The sequence below is a fragment of the Heptranchias perlo genome, chromosome 7, assembly GCF_035084215.1.
Source record: "Heptranchias perlo isolate sHepPer1 chromosome 7, sHepPer1.hap1, whole genome shotgun sequence".
Lineage (NCBI taxonomy): Eukaryota > Metazoa > Chordata > Chondrichthyes > Hexanchiformes > Hexanchidae > Heptranchias > Heptranchias perlo.
This window is the reverse complement of record NC_090331.1, coordinates 49,962,558-49,978,285: the sequence shown is the minus strand read 5'-3', so window position 1 is coordinate 49,978,285 and position 15,728 is coordinate 49,962,558. Positions and strand designations below refer to the sequence as shown.

General features: G+C 41.1%; 1 protein-coding gene across 13 annotated transcripts in view; it reads left to right on the top strand.

The window, feature by feature from the left end:
* The window catches only part of myo3b (myosin IIIB), a 494,517-nt gene that overhangs the window by 293,842 nt on the left and 184,947 nt on the right, over positions 1–15,728 (top strand). For 11 of the 13 annotated variants that reach the window (XR_010963429.1, XR_010963430.1, XM_067987493.1 and 8 more), the window contains 4 exons: positions 900–979; positions 5,216–5,236; positions 8,160–8,237; positions 8,918–9,123. Coding sequence is in view for 11 of the 13 variants with exons in the window: in XM_067987493.1 (XP_067843594.1) it covers positions 900–979; positions 5,216–5,236; positions 8,160–8,237; positions 8,918–9,123 (385 nt within the window). In the remaining 2 variants the exon portion in view is untranslated. The remainder of the gene's footprint in view (positions 1–899; positions 980–5,215; positions 5,237–8,159; positions 8,238–8,917; positions 9,124–15,728) is intronic. The other 2 variants (XM_067987495.1, XM_067987497.1) reach the window with 1 other exon arrangement.

Here is a 15,728-nt window from a genome sequence, read left to right as displayed (position 1 = left end):
GGACCCAGGTCCCCACGTTTATATTCTTAAGTATGGAATTGGTATTTGGTTATTATCGGGTTAAGCGAGGTATTTGGCTGTCAATAGATTTAGTGCTATATTTAGTTTTTAACAGGTTTGGTACAATTTTGGAAAAGGAAGGAACAAATGCCCTACAACATTCAGCACACCATTTTTTTTTGGAGGGGTGATGCTTACAATAACTTGCAACCATATAGTGCTTTTAATGTAGAAAACCATCACAAAGGAGAAAAGGAGTGGGCACCATTTAAGATTTTAGTGCTTAGTTTAAAACTCTACTTACTTTAATTAAATAAAGTGCAAATAAAATAACTACCTGAGCCACAGCTGAAATGGCTTTGCTGTGTGTTGTAGCATTGCTTTGGCAATGTATGGTAGCAAGTGTTGTGGAAACATTGTTTACTTTGTTATTTTTCAAAAGCATACTGAAGTATGTCATTTTGAAATGTTGTTGCCACCCGTTGTTTGAATCACAAAAGTTTTTTTTTATTTATGCGTGCTGCTAATACACTGTGTATATTTAAATTGAGAATTATATCTCAGCCTTAGTTTTTGCTAAAAGGTGTGTGGAATATCTGCAGTGACCTATTGTTTATTCATGCTGTAAATCTGTTGAAATGTGTTAAAATGCTTCCCACTCATTAAAAAAATCCTGCCACCCATGGATTAAGACTTTGATGTCACCAATCCTGCTTCAAAGGCTCCTTTCACTGCTATTAATCACAGTTTAGCCTCTGAAGATGTGGCCAGAGAAAACATTTGGACATCTTGTGCTAGACATACTAAAACTTTGACATGTGAGTGTATCACACATGCTTATTTAATATCTCTTCTTTAACATCCCTTACATAAAATTACTTTGCTTTCTCTCTTTCCAGGTAACTTAGCACAGTCAAGAGCAAGAGTAAATGCAGCATCGAGGTCATTACCTCCGCAGCTTAATGCAGGCCGTAACAAGGTTAGTATGTTTTATAACTGGCTCTTTCAAGTCGGGAATTCCTTCTAATTAGTATCATGAGATAGACGTAAAGCTACAATTTATTTCTTCATTTTTAATAAACCCATTTTGATAATACTCCTTAGACCCTTTTCCAATTTTATTAGGTTAGTACAAATTGTGTTTTCGGTTTCATCAACTTAAAAGGTGTATTTTCAGTTCTTCACAAGACCAAATGAACAAATTTGCATTTATATAAACAGTTTTGGGAGAATAGAGTTTATTAATAGAGACATTGATAATATTCTTTTACAGCCTGTTCAGTTCAGTACTTTTTTTTATTCGTTCATGGGATGTGGGTGTCACTGGCAAGGCCAGCACTTATTGCTATCCCTAATTGCCCTCGAGAAGGTGGTGGTGAGCCGCCTTCTTGAACCGCTGCAGTCCGTGTGGTGAAGGTTCTTCCACAGTGCTGTTAGGTAAGGAGTTCCAGGATTTTGACCCAGCGACAATAAAGGTACGGCAATATATTTCCAAGTCGGGATGGCGTGTGACTTGGAGGGGAACGTGCAGGTGGTGTTGCTCCCATGTGCCTGCTGCCCTTGTCCTTCTAGGTGGAAGAAGCCTTGGCAAGTTGCTGCAATGCATCCTATGGATGGTACACACTGCAACCACAGTGCACTGGTGGTGAAGGGAATGAATGGTTAGGGTGGTGGATGGGGTGCCAATCAAGCGGGCTGCTTTGTCCTGGATGGTGTTGAGCTGCTTGAGTGCTGTTGGAGCTGCACTCATCCAGGCAAGTGGAGAGTATTCCATCACACTCCTGACTTGTGCCTTGTAGATAGTGGAAAGGCTTTGGGGAGTCAGGAGGTGAGTCACTCACCGCAGCATACCCAGCCTCTGACCTGCTCTTGTAGCCACAGTTTTTATGTGGTTGGTCCAGTTAAGTTTCTGGTCGATGGTGACACCCAGGATGTTGATGGTGGGGGATTCGGCGATGGTAATTCCGTTGAATGTCAGTGGGAGGTGGTTAGACTCTCTCTTGTTGGAGATAGTCATTGCCTGGCACTTGTCTGGCACGAATGTTACTTGCCACTTATCAGCCCAAGCCTGGATGTTGTCCAGGTCTTGCTGCATGCGGGCACGGACTGCTTCATTATCTGAGGGGTTGCAAATGGAACTGAACACTATGCAATCATCAGCGAACATCCCCATTTCTGACCTTATGATAGAGGGAAGGTTATTGATGAAGCAGCTGAAGATTGTTGGGCCTAGGACACTGCCCTGAGGAACTCCTGCAGCAATGTCTTAGGACTGAGATGATGGCCTCCAACAACCACTACCATCTTCCTTTGTGCTAGGTATGACTCCAACCACTGGAGAGTTTTCCCCCTAATTCCCATTGACTTCAATTTTACTAGGGCTCCTTGGTGCCACACTCGGTCAAATGCTGCCTTGATGTTAAGGGCAGTCACTCGCACCTCACCTCTGAAAGTCAACTCTTTTCTCCATGTTTGGACCAAGGCTGTAATGAGGTCTGTAGCCGAGTGGTCCTGGCGGAACCCAAACTGAGCATCGGTGAGCAGGTTATTGGTGAGTAAGTGTTGCTTGAAAGCACTGTCGACGACACATTCCATCACTTTTCTGATGATTGAGAGTAGACTGATGGGGCGGTAATTGGTTGGATTGGATTTGTCCTGCTTTTTGTGGACAGGACATACCTGGGCAATTTTCCACATTGTTGGGTAGATGCCAGTGTTACAGCTGTACTGGAACAGCTTGGCTAGAGACGCGGCTAGTTCTGGAGCACTAGGCTTCAGTACTACAGCCGGGATGTTGTCGGGGCCCATAGCCTTTGCTGTATCCATTGCAATCAGCCATTTCTTGATATCACATGGAGTGAATCGAATTGGCTGAAGACTGGCTTCTGTGATGGTAGGTATATCGGGCGGAGGCCGAGATGAATCATCCACTTGGCACTTCTGGCTGAAGATGGTGGAAACGCTTCAGCCTTGTCTTTTGCACTCACGTGCTGGACTCTGCCATCATTGAGGATGGGATTGTTCATGGAGCCTCCTCCTCCCGTTAGTTGTTTAATTGTCCACCACCATTCACGACGGGATGTGGCAGGACGGCAGAGCTTTGATCTGATCCGTTGGTTGTGGAATCGCTTAGCTCTGTCTATAGCATGTTGCTTCTGCTGTTTAGCATGCATGTAGTCCAGTGTTGTAGCTTCACCAGGTTGGCACCTCATTTTTAGGTACGCCTGGTGCTGCTCCTGGCATGCTCTTGTACACTCCTCATTGAACCAGAGTTGATCCCTTGGCTTGTTGGTAATGATAGAGTGAGGAATATGCCGGGCCACGAGGTTACAGATTGTCCTGGAATACAATTCTGCTGCTGATGATGACCCACAGTGCCTCATGGATGCCCAGTTTTGAGCTGCTAGATCTGTTCTGAATCTATCCCATTTAACTGGGTGGTAGTGCCACACAACACGTTGGATTGTGTCCACAGTGTGAAGACGAGACTTTGTCTCCACAAGGACTGTGCAGTGGTCACTCCTACCAATACTGTCATGGACAGATGCATCTGCAACAGGTAGATTGGTAAGGACAAGTTGAAGTAGGTTTTTCCCTCGTGTTGGTTCGCTCACCAACTGCCGCAGGCCCTGTCTGGCAGCTATGTCCTTCAGGACTCGGCCAGCTCGGTCAGCAGTGATGCTACCGAGCCACACTTGGTACAAGGCACAAGTCAGGAGTGTGATGGAATACTCTCCACTTGCCTGGATGAGTGCAGCTCCAACAACACTCAAGAAGCTCGACACCATCCAAGATAAAGCAGCCCGCTTGATTGGCACCCCATCCACCACCCTAAACATTCACTCCCTTCACCACCGGCGCACTGTGGCTGCAGTGTGCACCATCCACAGGATGCACTGCAGCAACTCGCCAAGGCTTCTTCGACAGCACCTCCCAAACCCGCGACCTCGACCACCTAGAAGGACAAGGGCAGCAGGCGCATGGGAACAACACCACCTGCACGTTCCCCTCCAAGTCACACACCATCCCGACTTGGAAATATATCGCCGTTCCTTCATTGTCGCTGGGTCAAAATCCTGGAACTCCCTTCCTAACAGCACTGTGGGAGAACCGTCACCACATGGACTGCAGCGGTTCAAGAAGGCGGCTCACCACCACCTTCTCGAGGGCAATTAGGGATGGGCAATAAATGCCGGCCTTGCCAGCGACGCCCACATCCCGTGAACGAATAAAAAAAAAAGTCCCCCACCCAGAGTACATTCTGTGACTAAGATGCAATATACTTTAACCGCTGACAGTAAACACTGATGCAACTGTAATGAGAATATTTACTTTTAAGTCGCTAATTCGAAAGTTTAGATTTGATTAATTTAATTGCATACTATCAAACTGCATTTCACATGCATTTTACATTTAAATTTACATCAAAGCACTTAGTTTGTGTGTTCTTCATTTACATCCTATGGTGTGAGTCACTAGGATTTATACCTATCCCTCTTGCTACTGTATCTTCTCTGCAAACAACTGAAGTCAAGCCGATCAATGAACACAGCCAGCACAAATCCAATGTGTGCATATTACTACACTTCAACCGCAAACATATAGCTGTAACCTTTTTATCAAGCAAGTGCTGTTTGGCTTGATGTTTAAAAACAAATTGCAGCTCATGGTAAAGTCATGGTGTCCTGTGTCAATCCAGAATTATTTCTGGGGTTCCCTGAAAGAGAAAGAGTACAAGCTGTGAGAAAGAAATAAGTACGATCCAAAAAACTCCTTGGTGATTGTATTTGCACCATGATGTGAGAGACTAAATAATGAACTTTGCTGCTGCTCTAATCAGAAAGCCCGATATTTATTTGGTCATGTGATGAATTAAAATGCTTTGATGTTATGTCTGTTAATGCAAATTTTCATATGGACATAGTTTTTATATACAGCAGTTCACTCCAACCATCTTATTTTTCAATACAATTTATAAATGCTGCCTGTCAAACAACATGCTGTGAGAAATTAAGAACTCAAGGTGCAAGTAGTAATGAGAGGGTTTGAAGCAACACGAAGTAGTTATTGTGAAAATAGTCACCTTTGCAGCATTTACCTCTGTATTTAATCTTACTTACAATGCTGATCTTCTGTTGCTTTATTTCTTGAATAAAAATCAAATTTCTTGTTATATTGTTGATCATCTTTTATTCTATTTACTTTTCAAATACAGTCTCCTAAATACTTGCTGAAGGTAAGAATGACAACAAGATGACATTCTCTGTCAGATAGCAAACTTAAACACCAAAACAGTACACAATAACGATCTTTCAAACCTATAGTTCAGTAATCCTCTTATTATTTATGTACAAAATGTGTATTCTTTAGATTGTATTGAATTTAGAATGTTTATTTTCGGTATTGGTTTTTCAATTTTTGTTATTTTTTATCTCCCAGTCCAGCACTGTCCTCAACACACAAGTCTAGGAATTGGGCCACTTAGCACCCGTTTTTTAGGCGCTGCACAGCCTACTAAGGCCCCAGAATAGCGGGTAGGAAGCACGCGCGCACTTCCGGCCGGAAGTGCACGAACTGGCGTATTGAGTAAGGACAAACAAGAAGCGTCCTTTACCCATGCCTGAAGTAGGCGTTAAGCCCTTTGCATATGCAAATAAGGGGCTTAATGCCTGCTTGAGGTCCCTGCTCCAACAATGGTTTGCCCTGACACTTCCAACGCCATTGTAAGCTGCGTTTAGGCAAACCAGCCCTACTGAGCACCTGCCAACCAAGAAGGTAAGTAACTTACCTAAATATGGAGCCGAGAGTACCTCCTGACCCCATATTAAAGGACCCGATTGATGCCCCTGAACCCCTCCCCCATTGCCGCTGCTCCAGGCCCCCCGAGCACCGACTGTGGACTCCTGACCCAGGCCCCAGACACGACCCCCGATCGCGGATTCCAGGTCTCTCGACCCCCAGATACAACCGAGGGCTGCTGCGTCGCTAGCAGCAGCCTGATTTTTCTGCACTCATCTCCTCTCTCCACCGGCAGGCCACAATGCCATGGCAATGAGGTCCAATGCCCAATATCACTGTTCTGCGTCAGGGTATTAACCCTGCACCCCCTAGCGCCCTGCTCCCGAAAGTCTAGGTCTGTCTCTGAAACTGAGGCAGGATAGAGCTGGGGCATGGATTGGAATCATAGCTGAAGTTCTGATGTATTATTTGGTACAGATGAAAAATAATTGGAAACCTAAATAACCAATATTTTCATAATCATAAGACACAGAAGTAAATGGAGAAGCAGGCTTCTATTTAAAAAAAACACTCAATGTTTTAGAAATTTCTAGATGACACACTCAAAATTGGATTATCTGTTTCAATAACGATGGCAACCGTATCCATTGAGTGCATTAATGTTTTGCAGCACTAGGCCATCCAATGCTAGTATTTCAGCTACAAATCAATGATTACTTAAAAGAGTCTGCTTTGCCCATCCTTTCAAGCTTGGTTATACTTTCCATCACAATACATTTTTACTTAACTTGGCAATTGATAGAAATCTGGTAAAGTAATTGTGTTGAAATTCATCAATTTTCAGCCTTTTTTGTATTCAATTTATTGCAAATTACAGAATACATGTTCCATATTATTTTTAAGGATTACTTTAGAAACAAAACTGGTTTTAACAGGACAAATGAGATTACAGTGTTTTTCTTTGTTTCTTTTCTGTATTTTGGCCAAAGAATAATGGAGCATAGTAGCTTAATCTCTATGCACATGGAACATCTCCATTGCCAGCCATTTGCTATTTGCAAACAACATCAGTGTTCATAGCTAAGGGTTAAATTTCCTTGCAGATTCAAAAGGTCCATGTATTTTCTTCAATTTACTGTTTGAATAACAAATTTACAGACATCAGGTTTTGCATGTTACAAAGCTGACCAAAAAAAAGGTATGAAGCCACAGAGTGTTTTCCACAAATTTTCAAAAAATATATTTTTATCTCAGTGTTGTAATTGAAATGTTTGCTGATGTATATTCTAAAATGCACACTAACAAATGCAAACAATAACATATTGTTGTGAAACTTACATTTTTTTATATAAAACTGGCTAAACTTTGAGCACATTTCCAACAAAAAAAAATCACTTTTTTTACATTCCTTTTCTATTTATTTTTTCCATTGTTATATATCCTTAATTATGCACTGTTCCTCTACCTAGAAGATGAGCCGATGATCAATTCCCAGGCCTCTCTGCCAATTCTGCTCTGTAGCTCGCTACTAAATTTGCAAGAGTGGGTTGGGATGATTCACCCTGTGATTTTCCTCCCCATCCCTGTGGAGAAGCATCACTATCTTGACGTTTGCCTCTTTTGGTCCAGCTGGTATTAGGAATTTGCCATGCTGGGAGTCACAAACACAGAACTGTATCATGTTACTTTGTAGTTCAGGATGTTAGCAAGCCAACACATTGATGTGAAATTCCCAAAATTTAAAAAACATTTTTAAATTGCAGTATGTATGCAGATAAATTTCCCATAAATTGTATGTTCATAGTACATTCATGAATACATGGCATTTGTTGAATGTTCAGTCATTCTTTTGTAGATTATCCAGTGAAACAAGTTATTGGTTCAAAATAAAGAATACTTATAATTTATTTCTGTTTTCTTAGATGGCAGCATATAACAAGCAATTATACACTAACCTTATAACACATACCTATGTCCTAGACATATTTACATAATGAACAGAAATGCATATCAGTACTTATGATGATAATGTAAACATAATTCTGAAGCCATTCATTTTAGTGCTTCATTAGATTTGATGAAATAACTTGTTTGAAAAGTATAAAATCATCAAAATGTTAATATTGTGTGGTTAATAGGGCTGCTTTGAAGACAGAATTTACATTAAGGGCAAATTTTATGTTGGTTTAATAGTAAAAATCTGAATTGAGTTCTGTTTTAATATCCACTGTATGCCTGTAAGCTAGTACCCTTTGATTTCTTTGATTCCTTTTATTGACTCTCAGCTGCTGATTCTCTGCATTTTTTTTGCATTGTTAATTTTATCACTCTGTCCACATGTATTAGTTCTAGGAGGTTAAGCTGTTTTTTTAATCTATATTTTACTGACATATATTGCATTTCTACTATTTGGTAACCAGATTGATACAATGGAAGTTATGCGACATCCTGAGGAAACAACAAACATGAAAAGGCAAACTGTGGCTTCTTACTTCAGGGTAAAGTATCAAATCAGCTGCAAATATTTTAAAAGAAAGTCTGCAATAATCTTGAAGAAACTAAATTTCTGGTGATACTGTAGAGCTCAAAAGAGAGCATGTATATGCCTATGGGGGCCATGATATAGAATTGTAAGGTTCTTGTGCAGATGCTTTTGTTTTCTTGTTTGTATTCCAAAACCATTTTTTATGGCTTTGACCGAAGAAAGTATTTTAGTAAAAAAAATGTAATTACAAATATATGGCACCAAATAACTTTATTAAACTGTAAAATAAATAGAGAATAATTGGTAAAAGTGATCAAATGAAAATAATCTCAAGGGCTTTAAATGAAACCTGGCAGGGGACAAGGCCTGAGGTGGACCTGCAGCATAAGGGTAATTAAAAGGCCCATACACTTTCAGTAGGCCTTTTAAAAGCCCTTATTTGTTTTTATTGTTTCCAGCTGGCACTTAGGCTTTCATGAGCTTTAGTACCAGGTTCAGTTTTACTTATTTATTTGCTCCATGCTTACTTTTTTTGGCATCAGATGGTTTGCCACCAAAAATCCTTTAACATAAAAGGTATCAATTATTCCAATTCTGCTAATTGTAAGTTAGGAATATGTCACGTCAACAGAGCGATTGATCAGCTACCAGACAACAAAGTTTTTCAAGTGGATTTTTTTTCTTATCTGACAGTATTCCTTAATGGATCTCCTGTCTAAAATGGTGGTTGGACAGCCTCATTTTGTCCGTTGCATTAAACCCAATGATGATCGACAAGCAGAAAAATTTTTTGAAGAAAGAGTACTGGTTCAACTGCGATACACTGGCATTTTGGAAACCATCCGCATTCGTGCACAAGGATATTCTCATCGCATTCTCTTTGAAGAGTTTGTCAAAAGGTAAAAATACCGTAGACAGTATGGGGATACAAATTGTAACATGTCTTATATCAGCAAAAAAAAATTCTATGTCCACCGTGAACAACAGCAAATGGAAGGAATTTGCCTTTTGGTGCCATGACCAAGGTAAGAATTCCATGGTTTCTAGATTCTCCCCAAATCTCACGTTACTTCCATAACTTTGTAGATGAAGGCTTTAGTCTTTATTTTATCCATTATATCTTCTGTCGATGCTGTTATGCAAACATCATAATAGATTAGAAGAGTCTTATGGTCATTTTCCTATCTGCTAATTGTAGCAAAAATGTAGATAGGCATAAATACATTGGAAGCTAGAGCTAACAGATATTGGTCCATGTTTAGTCAATGCTGCTCGGAGGATTGCTCCTTACAAGAATATGTTCACAAAAATGATCAAAAGAGAGAGAAAATAAATTTTGCCTCGTGAATAGCGGACATGAAAAATTAATGCAGAATTATAAGGCTAAGATTTCAAACACAGCATGAATAATATACAAAAGTTTTCTGCTCATATTATGGGTAAGGTGGGAGTGTGGAGGGTATTGGTGCATAACCTGAAATAGCTTGTGCAAAAATAAATTCTGACCTCTATCTGCATTATATTGGTGATGAATTAAAATTTATGCCCTTTAGTTACCATCACACTGACCAGTTGAAATAGTATTTCCCTATTTACCACATCAAAAATTCTCATATGTTTGAGCACCTCTATCAGACCTCCTCTTAGCCTTCCTTGTAACTAAAACATTTCCTTCCTGGTATTGCCTTGGTGAATCTCTTCTGGACCCTCTCCATGACCTTGACATCCTTACTAAACTAAAGTACCAGAAACTGGATACAATATTATAACTGTGGCCAAACCAATAATTTTATAGTTTTATCATTATCTCTTCATCTTTTGTACTCCATGCCCCTTTTTTATAAAATTTCAAATAAAATTGTTGGACTATAACCTGGTGTTGTAAGATTCTTTACATTTTCCTTTTTTATAAAACCTAGAATCTACTGTCTGTTGCCTTCTTATCTTATTGAAATTTACTTTCTTTGATTCAATTACCTTTATCTTCGACTATTCCCTTTCCTTTTCAATTTTTATAGTGAATCTAATTATGTAATGGTACGTATTTCCCTACCCTTACATTACCCACTTCCTTTCTGAGAACTTCAACCATTAATGCCTCTTTCTTTGTTTGGACTAAACCCGGAATGGTTTTGGACAGGTGGTGGCAAGTGCAAAATGCATTCATTGGCCTAAATTTGAGCCTTGGGCTAATTTAATTCCTGGGCCTCATTTATATTTGAATGGTAGATTTCCCACCTGATCATGTCTGCAGAGGCCTATTTAAAGCAAGAATGTATCTCTTAAAGGGAGGCTGCAGTCTCACCTGGCTAGTTTCACTGTTTCACTGCTGTAAGAAGGAATTTGGTCATAAATGTGTTGCAGGCCAGCCCCCAGGTTTTCTGAAGCCTCCCTGGAGGCCATGGTCGAAGAAGTGAGGGCTAGGGTTCTTTTTCCTACCAGTGGCATGAAGATTCACCAGGCCTGGAGAGCGATGGCTGAGATTGTCAGTTCCAGGAGTAGACACTCCTGACCAGAAACTCAACTGGACCAGCCACATAAATGTCCTGGCTACTAGAGCAGGTCAGAGGTTGGGTATTCTGCGGTAAGTGGCTCACCTCTGGACTCCCCAATGCCTCTCCACCACTTACAAAACACGTCAGGAGTGTGATGGAATACTCTCCAATTGCTTGGATGGGTGCATCTGCAGCAACATTCAAGAAGCTCGACACCATCCAGGACAAAGCAGTCCGCTTGATCGGCAGCCCATCCACCACCTTTAACATCCATTCCCTCCACATCTGGCGCATGGTGGCTACAGTGTGTACTATCTACAGGATGCACTGCAGCAACTCGCCAAGGCTTCTTTGGCAGCTCCTCGCAAACCTATGACCTCCACCACCTAGAAGGACAAGGTCAGCAGGTACATGGGAACACCATCACCTCCAAGTTACCCTACAAGTCACACACCATCCTGACTTGGACATACATTGCTGTTCGTTCATCGTTGCTGGGTCAAGGTCCTGAAACTCCCTATCTAACAGCACTGTGGGAGTATCTTCACCACACGGACTGCAGCGGTTGAAGAAGAAGGCACATCACCTTCTCAAGAGCAACTAGGTATGGGCAATAATTGCTGGCGGCGCCCACGTGCTCAGAATGAATAATAAAAAATAATCATTCCTTACAGGTATTTCCCTGATGTTTGCAGCCAGCACCTCTGCTTGAAGAGGTGCTGGCTGCCTTTAAGTGGGTCAGAGGCGCTCAATTTCTGGACTCCCCTCCAAACAGGCATAAATAGTGTGGGCAATGCTGGCTGCATATCTGACTCATTATAATGAGCACGCAGCACGAATATTAAGTGCTGCCTGGGATAACACCAACAGGCGTGTGCAATGCACGTCCCAGCCACTGCGCTCCCGTTTTCCGACGTGATTGAATTTCTAGGCCAACGAATATTTGGAACATAGTATAATCTTATACAATAATATATTTTGTGCTTCTTGGATTATGTAATTCATTTAAGTATATATTGAGAGATATCAGACATTGATTTCATCACAGAGTGTACTTTACACAGTTAAAATCCTGATGTACTTCAAAAGAAGTTACATTTTTATGTGCACTATCATAGTTTGGTATTAGTTGACTACAAATCATGGTTATTCTGTTGCCAACAGATTTAAGGACAGTTTGGTGTTTTGCTTAATTGGAGTAGCATTTCTAATCTTGATGCTTTGAAAGGTCAGTCTCTGCTGTAGTTGTATTTTGCAAACTGCTTTCGCGGGAGGAATTAAACATCATAGTCAGGGACTAATAATAAGTAAGAGTGAGATAATATTTTGTTTAATGTGCTTGTCTACCTTTTTTGAGTACCTGCATCTTGGATAAAATCAGCAAATGGTAGGTCAGTAATTCTAGATGGAATTGCAGGAAGGATTACAAAAAATTAAGTTGGAGCTTAAAAGGGAACATGTAAAAGTAGTTTTGTTAAAATGTGTGTTTTGAGTCACTAGTCGGATGATAAATGCCCTATTATGAAAAGCTGTTTGATGTCTTAACTTCCTTTATAGAGCTTTGATGATTCACATGCCCATATAAACAGTAAAGGGAGGACATACCGTAACCAGATCTGTCAGTACAGTGGAATCTTGTCATATATAATGGGTTGAGATAGACAAAAATACTTTTAACCAGATGCATATAACAGAAATGGCTATGTACCAGTTCTCATTAAATTTAGAACAAATCGGAAATTGGTTCAATTTGATAATTCTAAATTGGGGAAAGGCCAATTTTGATGGTATTAGACAGGAACTTTCAGAAGTTGATTGGGAGAGTCTGTTGGCAGGCAAAGGGACGTCTGGTAAGTGGGAGGCCTTCAAAAGTGTGTTAACCAGGGTTCAGGGTAAGCACATTCCTTATAAAGTGAAGGGCAAGGCTGGTAGAAGTAGGGAACCTTGGATGACTCGGGAGATTGAGGCCCTAGTCAAAAAGAAGAAGGAGGCATATGACATGCATAGGCAGCTGGGATCAAGTGGATCCCTTGAAGAGTATAGAGATTGCCGGAGTAGAGTTAAGAGAGAAATCAGGAGGGCAAAAAGGGGACATGAGATTGCTTTGGCAGATAAGGCAAAGGTGAATCCAAAGAGCTTCTACAAATACATAAAGGACAAAAGAGTAACTAGGGAGAGAGTAGGGCCTCTTAAGGATCAACAAGGTCATCTATGTGCGGAACCACAAGAGATGGGTGAGATCCTAAATGAATATTTTGCATCGGTATTTACGGTTGAGAAAGGCATGGATGTTAGGGAACTTGGGGAAATAAATAGTGATGACTTGAGGAGTGTACATATTACAGAGAGGGAGGTGCTGGAAGTCTTAACGCGCATCAAGGCAGATAAATCTCCAGGACCTGATGAAATGTATCCCAGGACGTTATGGGAGGTCAGGGAGGAAATTGCGGGTCCCCTAGCAGAGATATTTGAATCATCGACAGCTACAGGTGAGGTGCCTGAAGATTGGAGGGTAGCAAATGTTGTGCCTTTGTTTAAGAAGGGCGGCAGGGAAAAGCCTGGGAACTACAGACCGGTGAGCCTGACATCTGTAGTGGGTAAGTTGTTAGAAGGTATTCTGAGAGACAGGATCTATGGGCATTTGGAGAGGAAGGGACTGATTAGGAACAGTCAGCATGGTTTTGTGAGAGGAAAATCATGTCTCACAAATTTGATTGAGTTTTTTGAAGGGGTAACCAAGAAGATAGATGAGGGCTGTGCAGTAGACGTGGTCTACATGGACTTTAGCAAAGCCTTTGACAAGGTACCGCATGGTAGGTTGTTACATAAGGTTAGATCTCACGGGATCCAAGGTGAGGTAGCCAATTGGATACAAAATTGGATTGACGACAGAAGACGGTTGTGGAGGGTTGTTTTTCAAATTGGAGGCCTGTGACCAGCGGTGTGCCTCAGGGATCGGTGCTGGGTCCGCTGTTATTTGTTATTTATATTAATGATTTGGATGAGAATTTAGGAGGCATGGTTAGTAAGTTTGCAGATGACACCAAGATTGGTGGCATTGTGGACAGTGAAGAAGGTTATCTAGGATTGCAACGGGATCTTGATAAATTGGGCCAGTGGGCCGATGAATGGCAGATGGAGTTTAATTTAGATAAATGTGAGGTGATGCATTTTGGTAGATCGAATCGGGCCAGGACCTACTCCGTTAATGGTAGGGCGTTGGGGAGAGTTATAGAACAAAGAGATCTAGGAGTACAGGTGCATAGCTCCTTGAAAGTGGAGTCACAGGTGGATAGGCTGGTGAAGAAGGCATTCAGCATGCTTGGTTTCATTGGTCAGAACATTGAATACAGGAGTTGGGATGTCTTGTTGAAGTTGTACAAGACATTAGTAAGGCCACACTTGGAATACTGTGTACAGTTCTGGTCACCCTATTATAGAAAGGATATTATTAAACTAGAAAGAGTGCAGAAAAGATTTACTAGGATGCTACCGGGACTTGATGGTTTGACTTATAGGGAGAGGTTAGACAGACTGGGACTTTTTTCCCTGGAGAGTAGGAGGTTAAGGGGTGATCTTATAGAAGTCTATAAAATAATGAGGGGCATAGATAAGGTAGATAGTCAAAATCTTTTCCCAAAGGTAGGGGAGTCTATAACAAGGGGGCATAGATTTAAGGTGAGAGGGGAGAGATACAAAAGGGTCCAGAGGGGCAATTTTTTCACTCAAAGGGTGGTGAGTGTCTGGGATGAGCTGCCAGAGGCAGTAGTAGAGGCGGGTACAATTTTGTCTTTTAAGAAGCATTTAGACAGTTACATGGGTAAGATGGGTATAGAGGGATATGGGCCAAGTGCAGGCAATTGGGACTAGCTTAGTGGTATAAACTGGGTGACATGGACATGTTGGGCCGAAGGGCCTGTTTCCATGTTGTAAACTTCTATGATTCTATGATTCTATCTTATGAAATAAAAAAAGCAATTTTTATACATATTCTATATAAGTGGATTTGCCTGAAGTATAAACCATAAACCTCAAGTATCATGGATTACGGTGAGTGCCCAATCAAAATTACCAACAGTAAACGTTTACATTTCAATGATTAATTGATCTCTAATTAAAATTATAATAGTCAGAGGTTTAAAATGATGGATATGTTCCATTTCAGTTTTATTGTCTTTTTGGTGTTTCTTTCTCCTTTTAATGGAATGGTCCACTAATGATATTGATTCCCCACTCCAAATTTTATTCTTTTCTCTTCTGAAGGCAACATTTCATTCAGGCGTACCGGAGTAGTGCCCCAGTACCTCACCTAAATAACCATTCTTCATGTCCGTACCCAGGCAGTGAAGGGCAGATTTTCCTCTGAATACCTCAAATTTTCAGGTCGTACTCTGACTGGTGGGGGTGGAAAATTGGACAGATCCATTGGATTTATGTCCTTTGGACACCGTGTGCCTGCCCATTATGGGCGGGCATATTTAAATCAGACAATAATAACACCATATTTTCCATCATTATCACCTCATTTATGCTGGACATTAAACATAATCCATATAAAATGTGACTCCAGCATTGCTAGCCAATAAGTTAAATGGGAAAGTGAATTTATATTACCACAGCATGTACTATTTAAAAAAAAAAGTCTTGTAAAATCCTTATTTGCAAACTGTTTTACTTACTCTTTTTTCGATATTGACAATTACTTCAACTTCTACCTTTGTGCCTTCTGCTGTGGTATTCCCATTTTTGCCCCTCCCCCATCCTAAAGAGGTCATAATTGGCTTCACACTGGGAATACCACTGTACCTGTGTTTTTTGGAGGACAAACAGGAGAACAGAAGGAGGAAAGGCTGGCCAGGCATCATAGAAGGCACATGGTGCTTACCTGCTGGTTCCCTTACTCCAGAATATACAGAGGCCCTAGTTGAGGAATGTTCCCAAGGGCAGGAGGAGGATCCGGCAACTGAAAGGATGCCGATGGCAGCTGTAAGAGACATTCATGACAATCT